The sequence below is a fragment of the Drosophila innubila genome (assembly GCF_004354385.1).
Source record: "Drosophila innubila isolate TH190305 chromosome 3L unlocalized genomic scaffold, UK_Dinn_1.0 0_D_3L, whole genome shotgun sequence".
NCBI classification, from domain to species: domain Eukaryota; kingdom Metazoa; phylum Arthropoda; class Insecta; order Diptera; family Drosophilidae; genus Drosophila; species Drosophila innubila.
This window is the reverse complement of record NW_022995376.1, coordinates 10,642,268-10,652,571: the sequence shown is the minus strand read 5'-3', so window position 1 is coordinate 10,652,571 and position 10,304 is coordinate 10,642,268. Positions and strand designations below refer to the sequence as shown.

At 44.4% G+C, this 10,304-nt stretch overlaps 4 protein-coding genes across 5 annotated transcripts; 1 reads left to right on the top strand and 3 right to left on the bottom strand.

Annotated features, from left to right (window-relative positions):
• The first annotated feature begins 549 nt into the window (after positions 1-549).
• On the top strand, positions 550-3,006 carry LOC117787014 (insulin-like growth factor-binding protein complex acid labile subunit). The gene is made up of 2 exons (XM_034625448.1): positions 550-1,164; positions 1,840-3,006. Exons 1-2 carry the CDS (start codon positions 550-552, stop codon positions 2,866-2,868), a joined length of 1,644 nt encoding a protein of 547 aa, XP_034481339.1. The 3' UTR covers positions 2,869-3,006.
• LOC117787015 (ATP synthase subunit b, mitochondrial) lies at positions 2,928-4,207 on the bottom strand. The gene is made up of 3 exons (XM_034625449.1): positions 4,077-4,207; positions 3,499-3,830; positions 2,928-3,431 (listed from the first exon to the last, which is right to left on the bottom strand). Exons 1-3 carry the CDS (start codon positions 4,102-4,104, stop codon positions 3,057-3,059), a joined length of 735 nt encoding a protein of 244 aa, XP_034481340.1. The 5' UTR covers positions 4,105-4,207; the 3' UTR covers positions 2,928-3,056.
• Positions 4,208-4,444: 237 nt separating this feature from the next.
• Positions 4,445-6,603, bottom strand: LOC117788874 (N-alpha-acetyltransferase 60). Of its 2 annotated transcripts, XM_034627798.1 has the most exons (6): positions 6,461-6,603; positions 6,082-6,211; positions 5,851-6,015; positions 5,567-5,787; positions 5,365-5,475; positions 4,445-5,270 (listed from the first exon to the last, which is right to left on the bottom strand). In XM_034627798.1, the coding sequence occupies exons 1-6, from the start codon at positions 6,475-6,477 to the stop codon at positions 5,138-5,140; spliced, it is 777 nt and encodes a 258-aa protein (XP_034483689.1). In that variant the 5' UTR covers positions 6,478-6,603; the 3' UTR covers positions 4,445-5,137. The 2 variants fall into 2 exon arrangements, with proteins under 2 accessions (XP_034483689.1, XP_034483688.1); XM_034627797.1 differs by having other exon boundaries at positions 5,567-6,015.
• A 32-nt stretch (positions 6,604-6,635) lies between these two features.
• Positions 6,636-10,241, bottom strand: LOC117788870 (integrator complex subunit 7). The gene is made up of 2 exons (XM_034627791.1): positions 8,653-10,241; positions 6,636-8,599 (listed from the first exon to the last, which is right to left on the bottom strand). Exons 1-2 carry the CDS (start codon positions 10,117-10,119, stop codon positions 7,064-7,066), a joined length of 3,003 nt encoding a protein of 1,000 aa, XP_034483682.1. The 5' UTR covers positions 10,120-10,241; the 3' UTR covers positions 6,636-7,063.
• Positions 10,242-10,304: the final 63 nt, after the last annotated feature.

Here is a 10,304-nt window from a genome sequence, read left to right as displayed (position 1 = left end):
ATTGTAGTACATAGATCATACATTTATATTTACTATGCTTAATTAAACTAATTATTGTTAATTATGTTATTTAATTTATAGCCTAAGTTTTAGTAATTTTCATGTAATTATTTGTTTTAGTTATTTGTATTATAATCGTATACTAGATTTATTAATAGTTTGAAGTCCCACAATGCTACAAAAATAAAAAATAATTAAAATAATTTTTTTCTGCAAGTGCACAATAATTGTAATCAATGTGCAATTAATGATAAATAAACTATATAATATTACATACACATATTATTATTGTAAACAATGCTAAGCTGATTAAAGAGTTCTAGCTAGATGCTATTTATCTACATACAGAGATGAGTCGGTGTTTCCTTTCAACTTGTGGCAGACGCTTTGCTTACAACTGCCACTTATGTTACTATGTCCGGTCACTTCACAGCTCTTGAAAGAATCGCACAAACCTGACTCAGAAATGGGAAACTTGATTTGCTTGCGTTCTTATCAAATGTTTGGCTCACAAACGCTGCTCAGTACTGAATGAGCTGTCGAGCTGGAATGTCGCTCTTAAATTATATCTGGTTAGTCTGTTGGATCAGCATACCATATTGTAGCACACAAACATGTTATCCACAAAGTGAGAATAATTTTGAGTGCCAAGAGTTGGAAAACCTTCAGGATTTAAACCAACTTCAGGGCACATCGACCGAAAACTGGCATAAGTTGATCATCAGGAATGAGAACATAGAGTTGAGTATAGGCACAGTCAACTCTATGCCAAACTTGGACAACTTATCGGTTTTAGATCTGTCACATGTGCCACGCCTGCAGCTGCTCGGAGTTGGTTTCTCCATGCTGCCCAATCTGCGGCATCTCAATATCAGCGGCTGCGCCTTGGATCAACTTCAGAGCACACACTTCGCCACCGACTCGGCGCTGCATTTGCTCGATGCGAGTCACAATGAACTTACAACTCTGACAAAGGATTTCTTTGACATGCTGCGCAAATTGGTTTATGCTAATTTCACGCACAACTCTCTGACTCACCTTGAGCTACCAGACATGCCGCTGCTGCATCAACTGCATCTGGGCCACAATGAATTGCCCAATTTCCGTCTTGGGAATTGTTCAAATTTGCAGCAACTCATTCTCAACGACAATCAGATCAGTCAGGTAAGAGGAGGCTTATTATTATTTTAATTTCATCAATTTACAGAGAATTTTTTTAAGCTTTACTGACTTTTTCTAATTTATATTCCTAATGAACTTTTATGAAAATGGTACTCTTATTACTCAACTCAATAAAAATGTTCTGGTAACGACTGCTCGACTAGCATGTACCCTATAATAAATTGTTCATTCAGTTTTTAAAAGGATTTTAAATGTTTTAAGATACTATAAAATACTTTAAAGCTAATTACAGAGCATTCCAAAATTGGACAATTTTAAGAGTGCTTCAAATTTATGATGTTAGCGATACCATCTGTAAAGATTTTTTAATGAATAGATACTCAAGAATTTAGTTATCTTAATTTAAATAGAAATCATATAGAAACTCTAACAGCACTAAGATTCTCAAGAAAATATTCCGATCTGTTCTACTCGCTCGGTTTCTGAAGTTTATCATGCATATTTAGACTTAAATTGTACGAATTGTACATACCTTTTAAATTTTTTTTTCTTAAAGTACAGGGTACAGAAACCAGTTTCTTAACAACGATAAGGTGACTGCGTAATCTTCAATACAGTTGAATTACTTTAAATGAAACTAGAATAACTTAAAGACAGCTGAGTGGGTCGTTTTTCAAACACATTCCCATTAAAACACTTCTATTCCATTGCCTATAGTTGGACGCCACATCCTTTCGAGGATTACAAGGACTGCTGGAGCTGCAACTAAGCGGAAATGCGCTAAGCGAGATTGGCAAGGACACATTCCAGCCATTAATGCAGCTGCGTCTGTTGAATCTGTCGGGGAATGCACTGGCTGCAGTGCGTCAAAATGCCTTTGGCTCTTTTATTGTCCAACAATTTGCACTGCAGCAATTGGACTTGTCATCGAATGACATAAGATTGCTCTTTGACAACCAATTCCGACAGCTGGGTAGACTCCAAGTGTTGGACTTATCCCACAATAGCATCTCTAGTCTGAGTGCTCCTCACTTTGAGGGTCTGCAGTCGCTGCGTAAATTGTATTTGCAGTCGAACGATATCATTGAGATTAAGGAGTACACCTTTGAGGGCCTGGCAGATCTGGATACCCTAGACCTGTCGCAAAACAGCATCGAGTATCTGAGCGAGAATTCCTTGGGCAGCAGGATACTTCCGCGCATGCGCAAACTGGTGCTAAACACGAATAACCTGAAGCATCTACATGCTTTGGCCTTCTCATCGATGCCCTACCTGGAATACCTCTCGCTGGGCAACAACGAGCTGCGCCAGCTGGACGTGCGTATGTTTGCAACGATGCGTCGTCTGCAGAAGATGCATGTGGGCCATAATCTCTTGGTAGATATTAATAGAGATATCCTGGAGAGCCTGAACAACGTCACGGATCTGCTGATTGACAACAACAAGTTGACCTTTCTGCCCAATCTGAATGGCACGCTGCCTAATCTAAAGCGAGCTGCGATCGAGGGTAATCCTTGGCAGTGTGCATGCTTTGTCGAGTTGGAGCAATGGCTGTTGTCCAAACGGGTCATCTATTTTCGAGAGGGCACAGGATTTTACAGCGGAGAGAAACCACTGTGCGTAGTCACAAAATTCGAGCAATGTGTGCAGAACATTCAAGACAATCGGCTTCAGGAAGTTAGGGATAAGTTCGAGGAGCATATGAATGGGAAGCAAGCATCCACAGAAAGTATGGATGAAGACTGATAAGCATCTGATTAATCTGGTGAATAATTAAATTAATAAATATTCTGAACAGCATTCCATTGTTTTCATCCAAGACAGATTGTGTTATGTATTTAGTTAAACATTTTGTGTGGTTGTTTATCCAATGTGTGTTTCTGGGTCTCGCAATTTTGTTTGATTTACAAATTAACACTTAAAACTCGAGTCGTTTAGGCGCTCTTGACACGGAGAGCCAAGGCGCTCAGATCGCCAATGCACTTGTTCAGCGTCTCCTTCTCCTGCTGGGGCGAGATGCTGGACAGCACGTTGGCTACAATCCAGTTGGCCATGTGCTTCTGGCTGAGACGACGCTCAACGTGACGGCACTCCACCTGGTAGTCCAAGCGACGCTTGACCTCAGTGTACACATTCATGGCACGCTCACGGAAGGCAGCCTCCAATTGCAAGGCAATGTTCTCCTTCTTGGCCTCCATCAGCATCAGAGCACCATCGGCGCGCCATTGCTCCTTCTTCTCGGCCTCGATGGCATCAGCGAGAACCTTCAGCTCAGCCTCACGACCCTGCTTCCACTCGCCTTCAATTTTCTACAGACAAAAAACATTCTATGGCATATAAAACTATCAAGATTTGTTGAGATTTTTCAAAACTCACATCGATTTCGCCATCAGCCCATTTAGCGATAGCTGGACCAAGTTTCTTGACCGCAACAATGGCCATGATGCCAAGGGAGAGACCGGAGTAGTACTCATGTTCCATAACATAGATCTCCTTGGAGCACAGGTAGGTGATCAGACCCACGCCGAATGTGTAGGGACCGGTGACACCAGTCTTGTTGTAGAAGAACTGGAACCATTCCTCTGGAATGAAACCCATGCGCACCTTGCCGGGATGTTCGGGGCGCTGACGGCGCTCAACGGCACCGCCGGCTGGCTGGGCAGCAGCAGCAGCCGAGCGGGTGGCCACCAAGCTCAGTGGGCGTTGGGCTATAAATAAATCAAATTCGATTAATTACACTACACCACTTGTTATTTTCACAAATCAATGGCAAAGTTATAAGTTTGACGTTTATGTTGCGAATCTTCGCTGTGATTACATAAACCACGATGGCTGATTTTGCAGTGCCGTAACAATTTTCACGGTCGCTTTACGGGTTCACTTCCACGCGCGGAGTTGTCGTAGAGCATCTTATTAGATATATTATACTGTTTTTTAACTTTTTTAACTTTTACCTGTAAGCAGTGCGGCTCTGGAGAACATTTTTGTAATAATGTTTCGACGAATTTATGCTACTAAATCGACGTATGGCTCCCCAGCTACTATGGTTGTTCACAATAGAAGAACTGTCAGTTCTCTAGTTCACAATAGTCGAGCAGTGATGCCACCCTATCCAAAACGAGTGCCCATATCAATTTATTTTCTTCATGGCGCGCAATTTTAAATAAGTTTATCATTTTTATGCAATAATTAAAGTTACAGTTTCAATTAAAAATCATATCAGGTTGAAGTGATCTTCACTCCAACAGGTGATATGCATTTCCAAATTATTTGATCCTCATTTTATTTTAAAGTTGCTTTAAATGTTAGAAAAACAAATGGATTTAATGCTTATATTTGTAACTTTACAAGTTTTTATTTAAAAAATATTACAATTCGCTAAGTAAATTGTGTCTAAATTAATATGAATCGACTGTGAAACATTTTGCTTGAAAATACTTTTACAAAATACTATAGAGACAGCGAACATATATTGAAATGACATTTGCAGGATTTGCGTTTCGTTTCGTTAATCATTTCGTTTGATCAGTTCTCAAAGCTATTTCGTGCAGTTTTCATTAATTTAATTTATAAAATAAACTGTAAAGCATGAGCATCTTTGTTTTTTGTTTTCGCTAAGCTAACTAAACTGACTGTCTTGTGCGTAGAAGATAATAAGAACCTACAGAGAACATTAATTACATACGAAAGGTTATATAAAAAATAGTATAAATGAAAGTATAAAAAATCACTTGTACAGCATATTAAATAAAACATGATACGACTATTTACAGCAGTGAACATATTGAAAAAAAAACGTAATAATACATGTATAAGACTATTTTACAAACTTTCTTTGTTTTTTTTTTTCTTTTTCTGTATACAAAACGAAATGATTTGGCTCGCCTAACATTTAGAATGAAGCTGGTGTGTAGTCGTGGATGATGATTACAGATGGAATATGGAACACACACTTAATCGTACAATCTTCTATTGAGTCGGAAGGGTGTTTGATGCTGGTGCAGTCCACGTTGGCTCATTCAATGACATTGAAGCGTGTTAGCAGCTTGTGGTAGAGCCAACGCACCATGTGCTGTATACGGGATGATATCCACACGCATAGGCTGCCCGTATGGCGCAGTTTTGATGCGTAGTGCTTGAAGTGATCTGTGTGGCAAGAGTTAAGGCAACCAAAAGTACAAAGAGACCATAAAGAGAAACATGCAAGCGGCTAAACAGTAAAGACATATTGTAAAAGGATATAATAGTGTCCAAGGTGGATGACCGCCATTTATGTAGGTCACGTAGGTGAAACCGTCCTTGCCCTTGCCCCGTATATTATAATAGTAAGGCAGAAACGAATGTAACGTAAATCTGAAAGGAGAACAGGAAGAGACATTAATTAATTAAAGACACGCAAGCGTTCCACAAATCTATATATACATCTGATATGGAGGTGTGTTACCTTCTTTTCTCATAGAAAAATATGGCAGGTTGATTTGTGGTCAGCGTGTGCAGGAAGATTGCTTTAACTGCATGTCTTTCGACTGTCGTCAAATGGTTCATCAGTGCGTCCAGTAGCAGCGAACCGATCCCATTGCGACGATGCGATCTATGGACGCCCAGTGACAATATGTAGCCCACATCCGCGTTGCGACCCATCGAGTCCGGCAATATGCCTTTGTCCTGCATGGGAAAACCGCTGAGCCTCGTGTAAAATTCATCACTATCACTGTTATTGGCTATTACCTCCTTATTAACATTTCGATACGGTTTGATTTCGGCAACAATTAAACCAATTATGGCCAGATTATATACAGCGGCTAAAGCAAAGAATCGCGTGCTTGAGGTAATATCCTCGTACCAAGACAGTGGATAGTCGATTGGAAACCATTCTTGGCACAGAGTTCGCACCTGTCAAGGATGTTCACAATTATTAGAAATCATGCTCCAATTGGAAAACTGTGATTGCATACTAACCTCTGTCAAATCGTCGGGCACTAAAAATCTTAGCTGAACATCGTTAATCGAACACAACGGTACATGCTCGCAGTCGCAGTCGACGCGTGTAAGAATGTCGTTGTTGGGCGGAGCACTGTGTTTGTTGTAGCTAACACAAATAAAATATGTAATAATTAATTTAAAATGTATGATTCAACTTATGTTATAGATGACGACGACGGCGACGGCGCCGATTTCACTTGCATAATATTACCAAGCGGCAATAGATAAACAAAGCTCTCCATTAACGCGGCCCAGCAACAGACATCGGCGTCGACGTCGGCATTGGCATCGAAGTCCGCGTCGCCTACTCCAATTGGATTCTTTAAATGAGAGCAACAACAACAATTGTACTCACAGCGTAAATTGTGCCATGCTACCGAAGCTGCTGCTCTGCTGCCGTTGTTTCCAATTAGGGCAATTATGTCCATGGATTGTGGTTGTGCACCACAGGTTAAGCGCTCGTTTGTGTGATATGAGAAATCTAAAATTTTATGAATGCCTCTGCGTCTCTCTCTCTCTCTCTCTCTCTTTCTACGTGCGTTATTTGGTGTGTGCGCCTAATTGATTTCAATTAAAATTCACAATCGCAACATAAAACCCACTTGCTAGCTAGCTGCAGTTTTTAATGGTACACAATATAAAACATAAACTACTGCTGCTGCTGCTGCTCACGATAAACTCCATTTAGTGTGAGTCTGCTCTTCTAACACTAAACACACCCGCATATCTCGCTTAATTTGAAAAAATTCCTTTTTATATTCTCTTTACATTGTTTATTACAACGACAAATGTGAAAACATCACGGTGAAGAGCACGATTGCAAGTGTGAAACAGCTGCTTTGCCATTCACACAAAACACCGCAGCATTGCCACTAAGGCACAGCGCAGTGCTACCTGATTGATAGATTAGCCGCGCCTTTTGAATTTCATTTTATTTTTGTAAAGTCAAAGAGCTATTTTAGAAACGCCTAGCTTGGCTTACAGCCTGCGAAGTACTGGCCACTGGTGCTGTTGCTGGCTTCGTTGGATCGTCCAGCACTCGAACCACCATTGAGCTCTTGGGACCAGTGCACCAGGTGATGCCGTGCTCATCGATGACAAATGTTTCCAGCGTGACCTGAAACTGGCCCCCACTTGAGATGGGCAGCAGAAAGCTGCCAGAGAGGAAATCACGCTGTGGCTTGACGATTTGGTTGAGTGTGACGGTGTCATTGTTGGGCAGCTTCCCCAGCTCGTTTCCAGGACGCGGCGTCATCAGCTGCGAGGTGAGACTCAGCTGCACGGAGTCGACGCGTCGGAAGTGTTTCTGCTGCTTGCTAAAGTGCTGCAAGACGCCCTCCACCTTGATGACCAGATTGCTGCCCGACTGCACAATCACCGGCTCCGTGGCACTGCGAGGCTGTGGACTAACCGACAGCTTAATCTGTGTGGACTGCAGTATCTGGAAGAAGTAACGCGGCAGGCAATGCGGCGTCTTTGTTATGATTTCGATCAATGCAATGATTACGTCCAGATGCCTGTTGCTAATGGTCTTGGCATTGGGCAGCTCCTGTGGCAGATTCTTCTGCATCTGCTCCATGCGCTGGCAGCTGGCTGCAAAGTACCGTGTCTCTGGATGATTGCCTGTGGTCAGAAAGACGGGTGGCTCTGGCGGCGTAGCATAGCAAATGGATTCGATAATGTGCGCGAAGAGAGCACACTGAAATTCGGCAACTTCCAGAAACTCCAACGTCACATTATCCGCATCAAAGGAGGACTTGTAGAGGCGGGCGTATGTCTCCTCACAGGCCTTGAGAGCCTTGACCAGCTTGCGCAGCTGATTCGTCACATGTCCAAACTTTTGCAGATAGTCACGGGAATTCTGTGCCAGGCTGCCCGCAATTGCTGGAGGCGGGACAATCACCTGGGCATTCTTCACAGTCACCGCTAGATGCAGTGTCTGCAGGAACTGGGCGCGAATCTTCAGATACTCCAGCTGAAAGCTGCAAGGATGCTGCGGTGAGGAGCAGGCACGCATGCTGGCCAATGCCTGTTGATACAGATTGCTGGCCGTCTCCAGGCGTTTCATCAGGGGCAACAATGGCTCCGGTGCCTCTGTGGGTGCATAGTTATCCCGCATGTACGCATACTCCAAGCCATAGTTGAGGATGCACTCGGCCTGCGAGATCTGGGAGAGCGCAACCAGAAAATAGTGCATGTGATCACTGATGACAATCTGGGAGACCTTCGTATAGATGTGCGCAGCAACGTAGTGATGACCATAACGACTCGCAGTGCGTGCAATCCGGTAAAGAGTCCAACAGTTGACACGCTCGATGCAGATCTCGAAGCACTGGACCACTTGCTGGGGCAGATAGCATCCCATTGTGGTTTGGCAGACCAAGGCGCTGAGGATTTCCACAGTGCGCAGTTGCTGCTCCGGCTCATCGTCGCTTTCCGCCACTTTGTTGAGCTTGTACAGGATGAGAGGCAGCTGAGCCAGCAGAGGATTTACCTATGAAATAAAGCATGTTAGTCATTGAAGTAGTTTACTTAGGGAATCCTTACCTTGGATGGTTGCATGGCTGGCTCGTCAGTTTCCATGGCTGCCTCATCTTCTAGTCCCTCAACTGTAGAGAAGGCATATTTGCGCAGCTGGAAGTGTTCACAGAGTCCAACGAGGGCCTCGCAGATTAGCTGGGCATTGGCCGGCGGATAGACGACGTTGTCACCCAGCGTATTGGCCACCATCTCAATGAAGTCGGCACCAAACTCCGCATTTGCCTGGGTGATGCGAATGCCGTAAGTAAGCACACGTCGCAGATCTCGGGTGCACTCCGCCCGACGAGCCGTGCACAGGAGCACTCCCTCCATGTGCAGATTGACCACGTCGAGTATGTCGTCCACCGGTGTCACCTGCTTCTTGAGCCCAAAGGCCACCAGAGCGGAGAGCACAGCCATTGCCTGGGTAGCCGTGGTATAGTCATCCAATTTGCTGATGCACTGCACGCAGAGACGCAGCAGAGCCTCGCGATGCTCCAGCAGGAGCTGCTGACAGGTCAAGGGGCACTCGCTCAGCTTGAGGAGTATGGAGAGGAACAGGAACTGCTCCGCACCGTTTGTGCAGAGATTGAACTTGCTTATGAGTGCTCCAATGGCAGGTTTGGGCCAGGCATTAACGCTCTGCTTTCCGGCCAACTCGTTGAAGGATCGCAGCACTTGGATGCGCACCGGCGTGCGCAGATCCTCCATGAAGTCAAGCAGTACATTTAGCTGGCCAGGAACGCCGACGAGAGTGCGGGACGACAACTGGGTCAGTGTATTAATGATGGCCACCACGAAACTCTGAGCCGGATACTTGGGCAACAGTTCCAGGCACAGTTTGCTGACCAGTGCCGCCGTGTTGGCGTCGTGATGCATGTGACGCAGCACGGGAATGAGCAGCAGCTTCATGGGCACCGGCACCTGCAGGGATTCAATCATGTCCGAGATCTTGGCACACATGCTGATGGCAAAGGAGCTGGACTGGGCGGCAAAGCAGCTGCTGGCATATATGGCTGCCTCCACCTCGACGGTGTCGTGGCTGTCGAGTGCACGACGAATCGCATGATGCACCTGTGGCTTCTCCGGGATCACACGAGAGACGGCGCCCAGGGTGCGGAGCAGCAGAGCACGCGCCACCGGATCATTGGAGTGCATCACCATAAATATGCGACGCACAAAGTTGTCAATGTTGAGAATCTTGTCCAGGTGATTCTCGCTCTGTTGGCACACACGCAACACCCAGAATCTCAGCAGATTGGAGCCACTCACAAAGAACTCGGCCAGCTTAATGAACGACGAGTTGATCAGTATGGGAAAGGGATACTTTTCAAAGAGCCGTGGAAATCGAACAATTGCCTCGCATTGGATTCCCTGCTTGGCACTCCGGAGTCCCTTGTCCAGTTCCATGAGCACCGCATTGGAGTCGTGTTCATTGTCGTTTAGAAACGACTCGTTGAACATGCTGACTCGTGTGCCCGTTAAATGCGCCATTTTTCGCAATTTAACTAATTACATTGACTTTAAAACGATCAACAAATGCTTCACAAAATGAAAACAAACAAGAGAGAAAAACTAATGCACACAACCGGTTGCCATTCGGCTGTAAACGTTATGCACTTGTTTAATTTATGGTTGCCAGACGTTAAAGCTACCGGTAGTTTTTTGGTTTCAAGGCT

Bases quoted from the DNA above. Each gene is read 5' to 3' on its own strand.
- LOC117787014 (XM_034625448.1), top strand. From the start codon at position 550: ATGTCGCTCTTAAATTATATCTGGTTAGTCTGTTGGATCAGCATACCA. The intron at 1,165-1,839 runs GTAAGAGGAGGC...CATTGCCTATAG, and splicing joins ACGACAATCAGATCAGTCAG to TTGGACGCCACATCCTTTCG.
- LOC117787015 (XM_034625449.1), bottom strand. From the start codon at position 4,104: ATGTTCTCCAGAGCCGCACTGCTTACAG. The intron at 3,831-4,076 runs GTAAAAGTTAAA...ATTTATTTATAG, and splicing joins CAGAGCCGCACTGCTTACAG to CCCAACGCCCACTGAGCTTG. The intron at 3,432-3,498 runs GTGAGTTTTGAA...TTTTGTCTGTAG, and splicing joins GGGCTGATGGCGAAATCGAT to AAAATTGAAGGCGAGTGGAA.
- LOC117788874 (XM_034627797.1), bottom strand. The intron at 6,016-6,081 runs GTTAGTATGCAA...CATCCTTGACAG, and splicing joins TGCCCGACGATTTGACAGAG to GTGCGAACTCTGTGCCAAGA. The intron at 5,271-5,364 runs ATATCCTTTTAC...CTCTTGCCACAC, and splicing joins CATCCACCTTGGACACTATT to AGATCACTTCAAGCACTACG.
- LOC117788870 (XM_034627791.1), bottom strand. From the start codon at position 10,119: ATGGCGCATTTAACGGGCACACGAGTCAGCATGTTCAACGAGTCGTTT. The intron at 8,600-8,652 runs GTAAGGATTCCC...TTTATTTCATAG, and splicing joins CAGCCATGCAACCATCCAAG to GTAAATCCTCTGCTGGCTCA.